General features: G+C 39.1%; 1 protein-coding gene across 1 annotated transcript; it reads right to left on the minus strand.

The window, feature by feature from the left end:
* Positions 1-313: 313 nt before the first annotated feature.
* LOC135945834 (uncharacterized) lies at positions 314-16,284 on the minus strand. The gene is made up of 15 exons (XM_065493742.1): positions 16,174-16,284; positions 11,152-11,648; positions 10,915-11,004; positions 10,493-10,655; positions 10,385-10,429; positions 10,061-10,099; positions 9,825-9,915; positions 9,564-9,769; positions 9,331-9,512; positions 9,135-9,270; positions 8,860-9,082; positions 8,540-8,796; positions 8,266-8,480; positions 8,134-8,212; positions 314-8,071 (listed from the first exon to the last, which is right to left on the minus strand). Exons 2-15 carry the CDS (start codon positions 11,572-11,574, stop codon positions 798-800), a joined length of 9,423 nt encoding a protein of 3,140 aa, XP_065349814.1. The 5' UTR covers positions 11,575-11,648; positions 16,174-16,284; the 3' UTR covers positions 314-797.
* Positions 16,285-17,575: the final 1,291 nt, after the last annotated feature.

The following is a 17,575-nucleotide window of genomic DNA, read 5'->3' on the forward strand; positions in this document are numbered from 1 at the left end:
TCTAAAGTTTTTCAGAAACTGCAAAACATTTTTTGTACCGTGCTGACGAGCTGAGTGTTGAGCCATTTCAAAATGGTTAATTTAGTAAAATTCTCATGCTGTTTATCTATTAAGTCTGTTTATGTGTATTTTCCAAATTGATTGAATATTTATTAAGTCTGTAAAACCAGTAAAAATTAAATTAAATTTTTGAATGATGTTTTCGGAGAGTTAATGTTTTCAATTGAAATAAATATATATTATTGACTTCAATTTTATCGAATAAAGGTATTAAAGCTGGTTAAATTAGTAAAAAAACGTAGAATTTTTTCAAACATAAATTTATTCAAAGAACAATATATTTTACAAATATATACACGTCTTCTCTAATTGTGCCTCATGAAATCTGCATATCTGGTAGTACACTAATTTCGAGCCCGTGGGGAAATGTCACTTTTTATGGCGCTTTTCTGCTATCACGCTCACCCTCTGCATTAATCACAATTTAATTACAAGCGCTGCGGGTGTTTCAAGCTAATGAGTGATGGCTAATGGTCCTCAAAAGCATATTCTACTCAGCCACGAGCGGGGCCAAACAAAAACAGCGCTCGTTAAATAAATTGCAGCTTGAATTTTTTGTTATTTGTAAAACGAACAAAGAGACCTCATGCCGTGAAGCGAATGGAGGGGTAAATTTATAACTACGCAGATTTTTACAACATATTTTATGGAAGAAAATTAGGAAAATATTAAAGACTTAATTCTTAACTTAGATTAAGCATGCAAAATTAACTTGTTTTAAACCGACTTAAAAAATACTATTTTAAAGTTTCCATTATGTCTAACTGTGTCGTCTGGTTCAGTAGTTCCAGCCTTCGCACCAATTCCGAACGCTTGAAATTCGTGGCATATTGTAAAGCCGTGTTTCCTTCTCGGTCCTGTTTGCTGACGATTGCATTTTTGTCCAGCAAAAGGTCAACCACTGCCCAATTTTCATTCCGACACGCAACCAAAAGAGGGGTTTCGCCACTTTCGTTACTTTCATTTAAATCAACTTTGATTTCATCGAGGAGCCAATTGATCACTTCCATTGAGCCGCGAGTAATTGCCAAGTGCAAACTGGAGTTTTTGTCTTTAGAAATATCTTTCACAAGCTCATTGTTCAAATTGTGAAGGAACGAAACTGTTTCGATATGACCGAGGGCAAAATGCAGCACATTGAATCCGCTGCTGTCTTTTAAATTCAATTCGGCACCGCGCTCTAGCAGCGTTTTCACGATTTCTAATTTTCCTGACCCAGCTGCGTAGTGCAGAGCGGTTTTTCCCTCGGGGTCTTTTGCGTTGACGGCCACGTCTTTGGTCAACATGAGGTCGACGACATTCCAATTCTTACGCTTGCATGCAATGAGAAAGGCTGATTCGCCATTTGAGTTTAATGCGTTCAAGTTAATTTCTAGTTCCTCGGCAATGAGCCAAGAAATCACTTTCTCGTTAACATTTTTATTACGATCGACCGCCACGATCAACGAGGTGTTTCCAAGGTTGTCAACATCCCTTGCTAATTTACCGTTTTTCTCTTTGAGGAACAAAACCATTTCCATGTTTGTCAAACCAAAATGAAGGACGTTCCTACCATCGTTGTCTTTTGATTTTACGTCGGCGCCGTGATCGAGTAGACTCCTGACCAATTCTAAGCTTCCTGATTGAACCGCGTGGTGTAGAGCAGTTTGGCCTTTTTGGTTTCGTTTGCTGACATCTGCGTTCTTATCCAAGAGAAAGTGGACGACGTCTAGTCTGTTCTTCATGCTGGCAATCAAAAGTGCAGTTTCGCCTTTCTCGTTTGTACTGTCAACATCGAAATTAATTTCCTCAACAAGCCAGTGGATCACTTCAAACGAATATTCTTTTTTTGCGATCGCAAGGTGCAAACTGTTGCTTTTATCTTCTGTTAATTCTTTCACTAATTCTTCGTGTAAGTCGTGAAGGATGAAAACGACGTCGATATGTTCCAGGGCATTGTGTAGGACATTCTTCCCTTCGCTGTCCTTCACCGTCCAATCAGCGCCGCGTTCGAGCAGCGTTTGCACAATTTCTAATTTTCCTGACTCAGCTGCGTAGTGTAAAGCGGATTTGCCACCAGAATTTTTAATACTGATGTCCACATTTTTGGTCAACAGAATTTCAACGACATCCCATTTCTTATACTCGCATGCCTTAAGGAGCGCTGAGTCACCAGAACTGGTTAATGCGTCCAAGTTTATTCCGGCGTCCTCAATAAGCCAACGTATCACCTTCTCATCTACCTTTTTTTGCGAACACGCAAAAATCAAAGCAGTGTATGATGATTTCGACTTTTCTTTGACCAATTTTCCGTTTTTCTGATGAAGGAACAATGTCATTTCAATGTTGCTGAAGCCGTAATGAAGAACGGTTTTACTGGAGTTATCCTTAACTGTCAAATCAGCGCAGTGATCGAGAAGCTTTTGCACCAAATCAACACAACCTGATTTGACAGCGTAGTGTAAGGCAGTCCTTCCATCTTGATCTGTTTTGTTGACCTCTACACCTTTGCTCAACAGAAGCTGGATGGCTTCGCTACAATTATTTTCACAAGCAATCATAAATGGCGTTACACCTTTCAAATTAGTGGAGTTCACGTCAAGCTGCATTTCTTCTACAAGCCATTTAACAACTTCAAAGGAATATGTATCTTTACCGAAAGCAAGGTGTAAACAAGTGTTTCCGTTATTTATTACTTCCTTCACTAGCCCAACATTTAATTCGTGAAGATGGAACACTACGTTAACATGTTTTATGGCATAGTGAATCGAATTCATTCCTTTATTGCACTTCAAAGATGGTTCGGCGCCTTGTCTGAGTAGCGTTTCAACCAAATCCAAATTGCCTGATGCTGCGGCATAGTGCAGAGCGTGTTTCCCGTTTAGTTTTCTTTTATTAACATCTACGTTTTTAGCCAGTAGCAAATTTATAATTTGCAATTTATAATATTTGCAAGCAAGCATAAATACAGTTGAACCTGAGCGGTCGACTGCATTCACATCAACTTTAATATTCTCGAGGAGCCAGCGAACCACTTCAACTGATGAGTGCCTGGTTGCTATATGTAAAGGGGTACTTCTCTCGCTTCTTTCATTGGTTACTTGATTCACCAACTCCTGATTTTTTCCATGTAGGAACGAAACTATTTTTGAATTTTTATGTCTTGCGGCAATGTGCACGAGATTATATCCATTTTCAATCATCTTCCCTGACAAATCGGCGCCATGTTTGACAAGTTTTTGCACCATTTTCATTTCTCCCGATAAAACAGCATAATGAATGGCTGTTTTTCCTTTCCGATCAACCTTGTTTACGTCCACGTTCTTGGTTAGCAGATAATCGACAACTGGCCATTTCTTGTATTTGCACGCATATATTAAGGCATTCCGACCCGAAATTTGGGTCATATTTACATCAACTTCTACTTTTTCAACAAGGAAAAGAATCAATTCAAGTGAATCAGCAGTTGAAACATCAAAGTGCTCAATTGCCAGGTGCAAGGAAGTTTCCCCGTCTCTGTTCACTTGTTTGACCAAATTTTGGTCTTTTTCGTGCAACATTAAAGCCATTTTCAAGTTATTATACTTGACAGCGCGGTGAAATAAATTTTCGCCGAAGTTATTTTTTGCAGTTGGTTTTCCGCCTTGCTCGAGCAGCATTTGAACCAATTGTAAATGATTCTCACTCACAGCAAAGTGCAGAGCGTACATACCTTTTTTGTCTTGTAAATGAACGTTAGCGCCACTGTCGATTAGAATTTGAACGCATTCCAAATTTCCCTTTTTCACAGCGAGATGCAAGGCAGTATTTCCAACATTTGTTTGTGAATTTACATTGGCACCGCGTTGAAGCAGTGTTCGCATTATTTCTGGATGGTTTTTATCTGCGGCTACATGCAAAGCGGACCATCCTTTTTTGCTTCTCAAATCGACGTCAGCACCGTTGTCCAGAAGTTTTAGAACAAATTCAAGTTTGCCTGTTGATGCGCTTAAGTGCAAGGCGCACTGCCCGTGTCGGACGCTTCTAAAGTTTATTTCGGCACCGTGATCAATCAGTTTTTGCATCACTTCTAGTTGATACATTTTTCCTGCGGCTATTATCATATTGGAGTGCCCATCATTGTTCTTTATGTTAACGTCAGCGCCGTGCTTTAACAGCTTTCGTACTACACCAGGGCTGCCTTTTCTAACAGCATGGTGCAGAGCTGTAAACCCTTTCTCGGATCTTAAATTTATCTGAGCCTTATAATCAAGAAGTTTTTGCACCAATTCACAATTTTCGTCCCTGGCAGCCACGTGCAGGGCAGTCCATCCACGACGGTTTTGTACATTCACGTTGGCGCTACATTCAAGAAGCTTTTGAGTCATGTCTGAGTGTCCCATTTTAACAGCAAAGTGCAGAGCTGTGAAACCTCTTTTGGTGGTGACATTTACGTCAGCGCCGTGGTAAAACAACGTTTGTACCAATTCAAAATTGTTGTTTCTCACAGCGATGTGTAAAGCACTCCAACTCCCTTTAATATTTGAATTAATGTCAGAGCAGTGATCGAGCAGATTTTGAATCAAAACTAATGAAGTATTCCTTGGTCGTGTTCGGTTTATACCACAGTAGTTGAATTGCCTGAGTACTAATTCTGAATTGATATTTTCGACAGCAATTCGGAAAGGAGTCCCTCCGTAATTATTTTTCAAATGTGCGTTTGCCCCGAGTTTGAGCAGTTTTTGCACCAAACATAGATTATTTTGGCCTACTGCGAGGTGCAGAGCGGTTATTCCATATCTATTTTTAAAATTGACGTCTGCACCAAGTTCACACAATTTTTGTAACAACTCTTGATTGTTCTTTTGCACGGCTAGGTGCAGAGCAGTTGATCCATAGTTGTTTTCCAAATTGGTCTGTGCACCGCTCAAAGCAAGCAATTGGACCAAATCCAAATTATTCCTGTAAGTCGCGTAAAGTAAAGAGGTTGAACCATTTCTATCCGAGCAATTTACATCAGCGCCGAGTCCTACCAATTTCTGCACCAAATCTAGTTTTTCTGAATATACAGCGTGGTGAAGAGCAGTTTTTCCTTCTCGGTCTTTCTTGTTGAGGTCCACATTAATCGTCAGATACTTTTCGACCATGCTCCAGTTTCTGCTGCGACATTCGCGGAGAAGTGCGGTTCCTCTGTTCTTATCTGTGGCTTCGAAGCCATCTTCAAAGTCAATTCTCTTCTTGTGCAGAAACTCAAGTTTTCCTCCTTCTGTGACCAAATGCAGTGCCGTCCGTCCTAACTCGTCTCTCATGTCCAGGTCTCCACCCAACTCAATCCACTTTTGCAACGCTTCCAAGTCCCCTGGATTTGTTGCAAAATGCAGTTTCGGCTTCTCCCGCTGCTCATCTTCCAAAAATGGGTCATAGTATCCTGTTGCTAAATATGATATCAATATTTTGTCCAATCCTTTGACGTGAGCGATTCTGGAAGCTGTGATTTTTCGATTGTCCGAGGCATTCATGTTCACTTCACCTTCTTCAATCAGAAATCGTGCAACTCCAAGAGCATTCTCGATGGCAGACCCAAAAGAAAATTTGCTACAATTTTCAACTAGGATGTGCAGCGTTGTTTGACCTGTTTTCGTCCTTTCTTTCAGCAGGAGAGGGTTTTTGCTGTGCAAGAGTTCAATCGTTTCAATGCTTCTTTTCCCGTGGCAAGCAAAGTGCTGAGCGTTCCATCCGTTTTTATCTTTTGCTCCTATTTCGGCACCAAGTTCGATATATTTCAAGACCAGTTCAGTATACCCGTACTGGGCAGCGTAGTGGAGAACTGTCTTCCCTTTATTGTCCTTCTTAGTGACGTCACCTTCCAGCATCAGGAAGTGTTCGTAATTTGAACAATCGTATTCCATCATGTACATTTGTTCTTTAGTTGGCATTAAAAAGCTGTAGTCAGCGCTGGCTTCTTTGGCAAGCCATACAAACATTTTTCCTTTTCTCAGAACTACTGCCAACTGTAGGGGACTCATTCCATCTTTCGTTTTGACGTCTTTTAGGGTTGGGCTTTTTGAAAGCAAATACGCGGCAACATCTCTGCGTCCGTAGATTATGGCATATTGGAAAGGATTCCACATTTCCGTGCTCCCCTCAATTACGAACGTTACATTGTCCCGTTTGTATCCACTAATTTTGTCCTCCAAAAGACATTTGACAAGGTCCAAGTGCCCGTACTCCACAGCCAGAGTCAAAGGGTCATACGAAGTCTCTCCGCAAACAACTTTTTTAGCCCCGTGCTTTAGCAGAACATCGACACACGTGACACTGCCATGTTTGCATGCTCTGTAGAATATACTCTCATTCTCATCAAAGTCATCAATCGAACAAATTCCATGGAGTATGAGCAAGTGTAACAGTTCACCATAACCTCGTTGAGCCGCTGTGAATCCCAATTTGATGTTGCAGTGTAGGGATAGATGTGTTTGATTTCCATCAATTTCATTCAACAAAAGTGGAAAGTTTGAGATAAGCTTTTCAAACAACTTGGTTGCGTTATACTCCTCAATCTCTCTCAGCACTTCAGGCAAAATTTGGGTCAAGGTTGTGAAATCGATTACGCCCATTCCCACCAGTTCAGTGACAATTTGTTCACTTCCAATCGCTCTAATAAACAATGCGGGAAAGGGTTTCATGCGAATTGGAGCTCGCAGCTCCTCACTGAATGAAATGTGTGTCTTGACTATTTCGAAAATATGTCGCAGATTTTCTTCAGCTATTTGCATCATAAAGATATTTGGATCGACAGATTTAGCCGTGGTCAAAAGAGCTTTACGGTGCTCGTTTATTTCCTCCCTTTTCTTCAACGTTGGATAGAAATAATCCAAGAACTTCCTACATTGAGACAAGTTGTTCTGTTCGAACAAAGCCGTGTCTAAAACCTCAACCTCTTTCACAAATTGCTGTATGGCGAGGAATTCAGCAAACGTCTGATGCAAAAAAATCACTTCTCCGTTTAATACTGTTGCAACTCCCAAGTCATTCATCTTTTCCAAATCTTTCATATCCACTTGAAGATCCTCGCCTTTCATGAAACGAAATGCGATCAACCGAAGAAAGTCCAAAGCTTTTTCAATTTTCTCCTCTGCGACATCTTTGTATCCATTTTCCCTCACTAAACACATTTCAACTTTCTTTCGTACAACCTGATCATAAAGAAGGTACAAGTTTTCTTCACCATCGTTTTGTGCGAGCAAGGAAAGGTGAAGAGGATTCTTCAGAATGCCTTTCTTTTCAAATCTGTTCAAGAAACGCTTACTTTCCTCCTCGCTCTTCCCCTCAACAGTCTGCAGGAATTCGATTTGCTTTGCTCTGTTCAGTGGTTCAATTCCAACGTGAACTGCGTTCTTTGCAACATTTTTTATATACTCAGCCTCGTGAGGCCTTGTCCCAATCCAAAGAGAAATATCCTGTTCCGTTAAAACTTTAACTAATTTGAGAACTTTGTCCCTGTGATCTGGACAGATTTCGTCAAATCCGTCCAAGAAGACAACGGCTGTCTTATTTTCGATCCAACTTTTTATATCGTCAAGAGTATTGTGGGTAGTTTCTGCGAGGAATTCTATCTCTTTAATTTTACGCATTTTGGATATGTAAAGCGAGTGCTTCTTGAGGAAAACGAGCAAGACTTTGATTTCTGAATCGGATTTTGCCAAATGACTTGCAATTTCCTTTAGAACAGTCGTCTTTCCCGCTCCCGCTTCTGAACTTAGTAGCAAAAATTCACGTTTTTCCACTGATTTAGTCACTCTTCTCATTAGTTTGTCAAAGCTAATTATTTTCGCGAGGGATTTTAGACCGATTTTAAGTCGAAAGTAGGGTTGTACGAAAGACATAGGCCAATTGGGGAAGTCGAGAAGATATTGGAGCGTTGAATTGAACAAAACCTTATCACCCTGTCCTTCATTTTTGGAGATGAGTATCGGCACTAGCAGATCTTGGAGACATTTACCTCGTTTCAGCTCATCGCCTTGGAAAATTTTAACTAGCATCTTTGATGCCTCTGTGAAAGGTACCATATAAATTTGTGATTTATTTAGTCATTCAAAACCACGCTCTATATACCTTGGTCTTTCAAAATCAAAGCGAGCCATCCACTGTGGTTTGTTGCAGAGATGCTGTATTTACACTCTTCCACAGAGATCTAATGGAGAAAACAATACAAAATCACGACTTTAATATGACATAGATGCTCACAGAGTCGTTTCCTTGAGCCTCTTGATCCACAATGAACAAGACTTTTGGTTTTCCGATCAATCTGTCATTTTTTGGGCCAACCAATCCGTGCAAAATATCTGCAACCGGAAATTCTTTACCATCGACGAGCACGCACGCTTCTTTTCCTTCATTTTCACACACTTGGCCATATACACAAGTCAAAACGCAGCCGACATCACGTTCCAAGTCAGAAACTGAAAACCGCCATTGTAAATGTAAATCTGTCATTATCTAACTTAATTTAAGAACCAACCTTCTTTAAAATAGCAACCCATTGCATTTCTACTTAATTTACATGTCTTGGTTTTGAAGTCGAAATTCTGACGGAGAGCCATCTCCATTTCATGTGCTTCTCCCTGTTTGCTGTTGGAAAATATATAGGCTTGTCGACCCCTGATGTTTTTTTGTACATCCGACTTCCAAGTGAAGAATTCTGAATATGTAATCATTGAAGCTGATTTACCCTTCAATGCATCCGTGCGTGAATCAGGGTCTGATGTTTTTAATGGCCTGAAATCGCAATGTAAATTAAACACATATTATATATTCGTTTCCTAAACATGTCTTGCTCACTTTGAAAAGACGAAGTTTCTCTCTTGAGCAAAAATCTTAACTTCCGGTGTCTGACCCAGAGGTTCGCCTGTTTCAAATTTCATTCTTGCGCGAGACGCATTGTGGATATTGCTCTGTACCGCAGTGTAGAATCTCACTAGTGGCTTTTCACACGCTTGATTTAGACAAACGCAGAATCCTCTTACGAACCAGGATCCATATTCATCTGTGTTGGCCAAGGTTGCTGAAATTCAATAAATTTTAAACCATGATAGAGGCACTATTAAGCATCTTACTTTCAACAGTCGAATAAAATACAACCAAGTTACGAATTGCTGGATGAATCGTAATGCGACAAGAGTTTCTATTCTCGTATTTGTTGTACTCTTTGTTGGCGTCAAATTTAGCATCTTCCATTAATCCACGGCAAGGCTAGAAAATAAATAATCTGTATTTTAATTTCTTAAATTACGAGTCGGACGTAAAACTTACACCGAAATTTATGAGTTTAAGGCATTTGTCGAAGCTTGACAAGTTCTGGATCGATTCAAAGACGTCATCCGTAGTAAAGTGGACGAGTTTATTTCGATCCTCAGTGGAGTATGTGTCAGTATAAATTAAACCGTTTTCGTTGCCATGAGAAAGAACAAAAATTGCAAAAACATCTGGTGAATCTAAAAAAACGTGTTTAATATAAATGAAATCTCGCAATTAATTATTCGCACCAGTGGAGCTGAAAAAGTGCAAGAGTTTTTCCTGGTCGGAGAGGAGGTCTAGCAAATCCTCTTTACTCGGCGAAGAGAGCTCTCGGAAGTTGCAATTCCTGTTAGTTCTGTAGAATGTTTTCAGCTTTTTCACGTCCTTCGAATCCCCCACTCGTCTCCATTGTGGGTCATTTTTAAAGTCGTAATGGACGACCAGCACAAAAACGCTTTAAATAACCAAAGTTTTGAGTTTTAGACCGGTGAAGTATTTTGGTAATTTACCTGTCTGCATTTTGTTTCTCAATTAGGCTATCTGAAGGATTTTCAAAGTAACCTAGACTTGCTGGTCCTTCTGGTCGCCCCACTTTATTTCCTAATTAATTTAAACTGTGAGAAAGGTAGATCAAAAATAAAATTATAATTTTACTGTGTGCCTCAAACATTAAAAAACCAAAAAACATTTTCCCTGATAGACTGAAATCAGTGAATTTTGTTTTACATTTTAATTATTGCATTACCTCGGTTTAGAATTTCCTCCATTGAGCCTCTAGTCAATCCTGTAAAAGTTAAATTATTAATTATTATTTGGAGACAGAAACGCTCCCACTGAACTCGGCCGAAATGTGTTGTTAGTTGTATCTTAACTAAATGATTGTTTTGGTTTAACAAGGGTAATGGATATTTTTTATGCAACCCGCTCTAAAAGACTGTTTTGCGTCACAGTGTCTCCATTTGCAAGGCCTACATTTTTTTTTATAAGATTCCAACATAATAATAACCTAATAAGATTTCAAAATATTGTAAAAAAAATATTTCGCATCATTTTTGGAAAGGGACAATACCTCTCTGGGGATTGTGAGCTGCCTCTGCTTCCTCTCCTGCGTGTGCTAAAGGGAACATTAGAGCCATAATCAAAATCAGGAATGTGGTTCGTGAAAAATCAGTAATACCATCGGCTCGAGATTTTTTAGAAGAGTTTGACTTCTCCTTGAGACTTTTTGAGCACGATGGCCTGTCGTCTTCGTCGTTTCCATCAGAGTCGTGACCACTTCCGCGTTTTCTTTTTTTAGACTTTTTATCAAGCTTTGAGCTCGATGCCTTCTTTCCGGTTCGCTGAAGTGTTAGAAAAATATTTTGGTTATGATCACACAATTTTAACTATTTATAGACCGTCAAAAATAATATTGAGAAAGAGTGCAAAGATATCTTAGAAGAATAATTTTCGTTATTAAAAAAAAATTTGTAGAATGTCCAGATAAATAATTTGCCGAGAATTTTCTTATTGATTGTGCAAATCTGCAAAATCACATTTTCATTTTTTATATTTAATTTTTAAAATAAAATTTGTTGCAGTAAATTTTGCATTAGTTACCTCTGTGTCTTTTGTTTTCTTTCGCTTTCCATTTTTAGCTTCGATGTCCAATTGAGGACTTGATGCCTTTCTTCTAGATCGATGACTTTCCTGAATCAAAAGTGTTTCAAATTGTTTTCTTTTAACATCACGTGTTATATAAAATGACAAAATTTTGTCTCAAATTATAATAAATAAAATCTCTGCATCTAAAGAGGCATGATTTGACTTCACAGTTCTTAAATTCGTTTATTTTACCTTTGGTTCATCATCTTTTTCTCCTCCAGTCACAAAACCATGCTGCCGCTTCAATATTTCAGGAATTTTGATCATGTGACGTCCTTCATTTTGAATGAAATTTTGCAGTTCTTCTACGGATGAAGCAGTGGCAAGGACGAAGCAATAGCAATATTCTGCCGCTTGATCCAATAAATGCTCGAAATCCGCGTCAAATTTAAAATTTTCATCCAGAAATTTTCCGGTTTTCGACTCGACTTCCAATTTCTCGGACCATTTTGCTTGAAATACAGCATTCTGATACTCCTCTCCTAGAGTGACTGAACATATTCCAGGTGCAGCAACTTTCACTCCAGGACTCGGCTTTAAATAGCTGGACGGAAAAATTGCATATTTCTTGCTAGCCGTGAATAAACAGAATGCAAAGTAACGATCCGAATCCATTTTTATAGCAGATTGCCCACTGACTCCATTCTTCACAGCGATGGACTCGTGATTTCCTTAAGATTTTGTTTTATCTGCGAACAAAAGAATTTTAACGCTGGATTAAATACTGGAATAATTATTTATTGTGTCAGAAAAATCCTTAACAATTTGTTTTATAATTAAATTTTCTGGATGTATTAAAAATTGAGCATAAGTCAAAATTCAATTTACTGTACTCTGAAAGAAAAATGATTTCCTACTTTTTTATTTGGTGGTTTCGTGCAGCATTTAAATATGGGACCCTCCATTGAGCTAATCTTAAAGCGCACGAATCTCAAGAAAATATAATTTGTAATTTAATTCGTAAGGATTTTTGGATTGTTAGTGTTTGCGTCCGATTTCGAGTGGCGGCTCAAAGAGAGCGATTTAAAACATTTTACGCGACGTTGAATACCCGTGAAGGGGCTCGCTGCACAGTTTATTACCAGCGTTGAATATTCAGTGCAACATTTTAACATAGCCTACACTAGAGCTTACAATTCGAAAATAAATATTTAAATTTGTCTTCGTTTTTAGGGAGGCATACAAAAATGACAAAGCGTTAATAAATTTCGAATTTGTTAGGAATGACAAACATTCAATCGTCTTTATTTATTTTTGGAATTTGTGCTTTGGTTAAAAATGCAAGCAAACACTGTTGTTCGACCGTCGATCATACTCTCTCGCATTGAAAGTGGATGAGGAATATATGCCCCGTTGCTTGCGTCAAAATATTTCAGACTTGCGAGTAATTTGAAAAATTGTACTGGTGACGTTCCAATCGGTTTGTGCGTCAATTCACTCACGTCGGAAAGCCAGCAGTCACCGTGATCTTTTGATCGCACCAGGGAGAAGAAACTTTTATTTCGGAGGTACGTTTTATTTTGTAACATGAACAAGTGATTTTCTAATTGAATTGCATTATTTGGAAACAATTATTACTTTAAAGCGTACGTCAGTCAATACATATTTTTTTGTTCCATTCCGTGCATGTTCCAGTAGGAATAATATTTAACAATGACGATACGGTGCGATCATTGTACAAGTGAGACGGACGACAACGGTTTTTGCACCAACAAAGAATGCAACAGGTACCCGCACCCACCACTTATTTAATTTTTGATTAAATTATGTCCTTATGATTGGCAGCAAACCGACTGGACAGACAGGAAATATTCCGCAGCAGTCCAAAAGCGAGCCGTGTCAGAAAGATGAGACGATTCGTGATCAAACGACGAGCAGTCAGGTTATAAATCTGATGCAGCAGTTGCGACAACTTATAAGTATGCTCCTCTGAGAATCTTCATCAAATATTAATGATAAATAAACAGCGAGCGACGGCGAAATTGATTTGGCCCCTTCTACTGGACAAAGCAAGGCCCAGAATAAGGAATTACTTGATTTTCTCGCTTTTGATAAGAAATTTTCGGAGGCAATGGTGAAAATGAAACTGAGTAAAACGCCAATCACTCTACCTCGCCGCACTCCCAAGATTAATGAGTTTTGCAGGTAAGCTTTCCTCATAAGATAACATTTTCAAAACATTTTTATCTCTTTGAAACATAGACCACAAGCGCGGAGTTGCAAGACGGTTGACCAAACTCCACCCATTGAATTCATTCCTTCCTCCGATGCGGTTGATGCACAAAACGACGAAGCCCTTGATCTTACAAACCGCTCAGGTATGATTTTCTAAAGGTGGCGAGTCCTTTTTTCCCAATCCAAATAAATTTCCTTCGACTTTGGCACCTGGGTTTTTGATATTTAAAAGTGCTATATTTTTTAGACAATTTTTATGTGCGTGAAACCGAAATGTTCCGCGTCGAAAAAGCCAAAATCTGCCGCAGAAGTAACCGAGGGAATGTAATATGGCGGCGTTGTCACGACAGGCAAGAGTGCACTGCTCGCCGCTCAAAAGGGGCGTGGCGCGCCGCCATATTGTAGTCCCTCGGTTACGCCCCCCTCTTCGGCTGTTTCGATTGCGGTGTCACGTACATCAAACAATCAAGCGGGGCCAGATTCGTGCGACGCGCAGCTATGGCGTCCGGTGGAGTATGACGCGAAAAAACGGTCTTTCGTGTGAAAATGCGCGAAACTAATCAAGTTTTGGTCAATATTGTGACGTATAATTTGCATTTCTCTTAACTAATTGCGTCTTTTGGATCGTAAAATCAAACTCTTGACACTCGTACGGCAATCCAAAGAGAGCTTTTTGTTTCCCACATTGAGACGCCATCTTGGATCTGCGCAGGGCGAACCAATTTTATCGCACGTCTGGTTCCTGCTGAAAAAATCGGGCAAAAAATCTAGTTTTTTTTATACCAAAAACCCGGTTGAAGAAAACATCCCTAATCATTGATCTAAATTTAAACGATATGGCGTAATCTCCGTTCTACCATCCAAACCATTATTATCACATCTTAACATGTATTTTTCGGTTATCTAGGCACCATCCCTTTTCCAAAACTTCCACAAGTTAAGGGATACTACGCAGATTTTGGTTTAACGACTCTATCTCAGCCTCGGGAGCCTAGCCTTCCGACAGAAAAGCTAAACTCTGAACACCCTCGTGACAGACCAGTTTTTTGCGTGGTGTGCGAGATGACGATAACACCGGATGCTATTCCCCAGCATACTAACCACGCAGACACAGCAACTGAAGATTATACAAATATCGCAGGAATAAAATTTCCTGTTGTTGTACCCATAGGAACGCTTCTGGCTGATGAATTAGTGCAATGCGTGCGCTGTTTCGTGGTGGTTTACCACCAACGAATGCTCTCACACTCTTGCAGCGCTGAATTTATCCCATCTAATGTCCTTATCCTGGAGGATAATCATCACTATTGTCTGATGTGCCAAATATATTTCGACAATCGTGAAGCACTTTGCAACCACTGGAAAGATCGTCACGCATGCAACGAAATTTATTTCATTAGAAAAATTAGAGGGCTGGACACTCTTCTCCCAAAAACCACTGACCTCAGTGAAGCTCTAAATTTCTGCTGCGATTTTTGTCAGGTTTTCACTTTCAAACAACGCCGAAATGCTGTATGCGTCAAGCAATACCAGTAAATTGAGGTGATGAGTTTACATTTATGATGCAAAATACTCTTCATTCTAAACTTACTATAGGCAGTGCTATTCTGCCTCATTTTATAACCAAATTCACCTTACCTTTTGAGAGAAAATTTCGATCTGTAACACATGTAGAGGAAATATTCAGCTGATTCACTATACGCACAAGGAGTTCAGCTTACTGATCAAGCTTGTAAAAGTAATAAATTTTTATCCTCTATAAAAATCCGTCTTTTATTACATTCGATATCCAACGAAATTGTCTAAATCAGAACAAATATCTATAAATTATTATAAAAAAATCAGCGGGGGATAGATTTGCGATCAAATTGGTTCGCACTGCGCAGATCCAATATGGCTTCTGAATGCGGGAAACAAAAAGCTCTCTTTGGATTGCCGTACGAGTGTCGAGAGTTTGTTTTTACGATCCAAAAGACACAATTAGTCCACAAGTAATGCAAATCATGCGTCACAAAATTGACGAAAACTTGCTTCTTTTCGCGCATTTTCACGTGCGACCGTACTCCACTGGACGCCTTATCTGTCGCACGAATCTGGCCCCCGCTGAAAAAGCTCATGTATCGATTGAATTAAAATTATAAAAAATACATATAATTTAATAAGTATAGCACGCAACTATTCGCTTTTCTATTTTTCAATTTTAAAGAGGAATTATGCTGCAAAATCCTTGGAAATGCTTGTCGCCAATGCATGACTTTTTCTAAAATTCACAATAATAGAGGTCCTAGCTTAAGCATAAATTCCAAATTTACTGCGCTTATTGGCCACATTTTCTTGCAGATTTCGATGGCTCTAGTCGAGATCTGTCCAACAACCTTTTAGGCAAACACTTTGCTGTGAAATAAAGTAATATTTCGAGTAGGGGGACAGTTCTCTCCATTTGAAAAGCATGCAAACATTGCTGCTTTAATTTGCTTCAAAATTTACACGAATTTTTGCTGTTCATTATTTTTAAACACAACTCTTTAGGCAGTTTAATAAATCTCAATTTGGTTGAAGTTGAGAGTAATAAGATGATCTGAGGTTATAAAAAGAAAAAAATACACTCACTGTATTTCATTTAAAAAATCTTCGATTGAAAAACATTAAAAGTAAATTTTATTCAGCATAGAGGAAAAATATTCAATTTTGTTGACCCCTCTAATATTTAGATTAGAACTTTTGGTTACACAAACGCGAAAAACTATGTCAAGGTTAGGATATTCTCTGAGGGTTAAAGTCTAACTTTACCAAAATTAAAAGAGAAAGGATGTCCTGCAGACCTATATTTTGATGAATTAAAATTTTAAAGCAATATTTAAACTTGCGGTTTCATAAATAATGTCGGAAAATTAAAATTTATTGTTTTTTAGAACATCCAAAATAATTAATTCCGGTCTAAAATTCTTAAAATCAACAATAAACTCAAAGTAACGACCAAATTTGTTAATTATCGCAATTACGAAAGTTGTTGTTTGTATTCAACAGTTATTAACTCACCGTGGGAGATGTGCAACCAGCCGCTTTTTGCCGCAAATTGATAATTCCGATAATTCCGAGCACCGGCCCGCTCGTCGCACAGCTGGCGCACCCACAAGCAGCGAGCTGAACCCAAACAGTGTGTGAGGGCCCCTTGGAGTCAACGGATGCCAAGAGCCAATAAGCTAGACTTTTTCTCACCACGCGTGGTGCGCGTGGTGACGTTATTATATGCCTGCTGCTTTTTGCCGAGTCGAGAGTCGTGCTCCACCTCGTGCCCAACGAGCAAATCTTCAAGAAAGAGACGCGGGGACTTTAATTTGCAAAATAAAAATTCATGAATGGAATTTTCTGATAATTTTAATATTGGTAATAATTAGAAAAAATATAAGAACATGCGTCTCCAGTTAGATCATTAAAATTATTTTTGCATAATAATATAGAATTTATTTTCCTATTCATGGTCGATCTCGTCGATCTTCATTCTATATTAATTCAAATTTAAACCATTCAATAAAAATTCCCTAGCGGCTGATAATTAAATTTTAATTTAAATAATTAAATCTTTTTAGCTCACAAAGGCAAGAAGAAAGAGGAAAAAAGAGTTCAATCAGTTGATGGCATATTATCTTGGCAGCTGGAAGCCCGATTTCGCGCGCCTTTGCTAATTAATTGCTCAATTAGCGCGAGCAGGAGTGACGGTGGCATTGATCGAGTTAGGCGCGTTGAGAATTGGTTTTTCTTCGCAGCGCGCGAGGTCACTTAAATTATGGCAGAGGAGCTATGGCGACACTCTGATCAAATTTAAATTGACGTGTTCACGCAACACGCCGTCCTCGACTCCTTTTAACGCGACCCGTGCAATTAGCCACTTATACGTTCGTGCCCGCCGCGCGGTGACAGACAGACACGCGCTTACTTATTGTTAGAGCTGCTCGCGTGGGTGGGTCGCTCGCGGCGCTTTCTTTGTTTTACTTGCGCTTCGCACCTTCTCCAGACCGGTTTTTTTAATTCACAGGTTGTTCCTCGTCGTCCCATTCAATCGCGGAAACCTGCTGCAATTGATATCTCTGTGAACGGCAAATTTTCTTGACTTCTAAATATCATTTTGCTCATCGTCAGAATATAAAAATACAGGGCTGCGTGAATTTAAAACAGTTAAATTTTTTTCTGAGCTTTTAACCGTCGTTTTTCTGGCGAAACTCTCAGCTAAAAGTAAGTCGATTGCTTAAAATTATTGCAAAAAATAATTTTATGCAAATTTAGTTGTTTGAATTGATGAAAAAAGTCAAATTTTATCTGCAAGGGAATTTTGGAATGATGTCCGGAAAAATATTTCATGGCCAAAACCAATCTAATTAAATATCTCATTCCCCCCAGCAGGGTCCAGATTCGTGCGACGGTCACGTGAAACTGCGCGAAA

This window comes from Cloeon dipterum, chromosome X (assembly GCF_949628265.1).
Source record: "Cloeon dipterum chromosome X, ieCloDipt1.1, whole genome shotgun sequence".
Classification (NCBI taxonomy): domain Eukaryota; kingdom Metazoa; phylum Arthropoda; class Insecta; order Ephemeroptera; family Baetidae; genus Cloeon; species Cloeon dipterum.

Coding starts and splice junctions, on each gene's coding strand:
- LOC135945834 (XM_065493742.1), bottom strand. CDS start 11,574: ATGGATTCGGATCGTTACTTTGCATTCTGTTTATTCACGGCTAGCAAG. Junction 9,513..9,563: donor GCACTTTTTCAGCTCCACTG/GTGCGAATAATT, acceptor ACGTTTTTTTAG/ATTCACCAGATGTTTTTGCA. Junction 9,271..9,330: donor TTAAACTCATAAATTTCGGT/GTAAGTTTTACG, acceptor TTTATTTTCTAG/CCTTGCCGTGGATTAATGGA.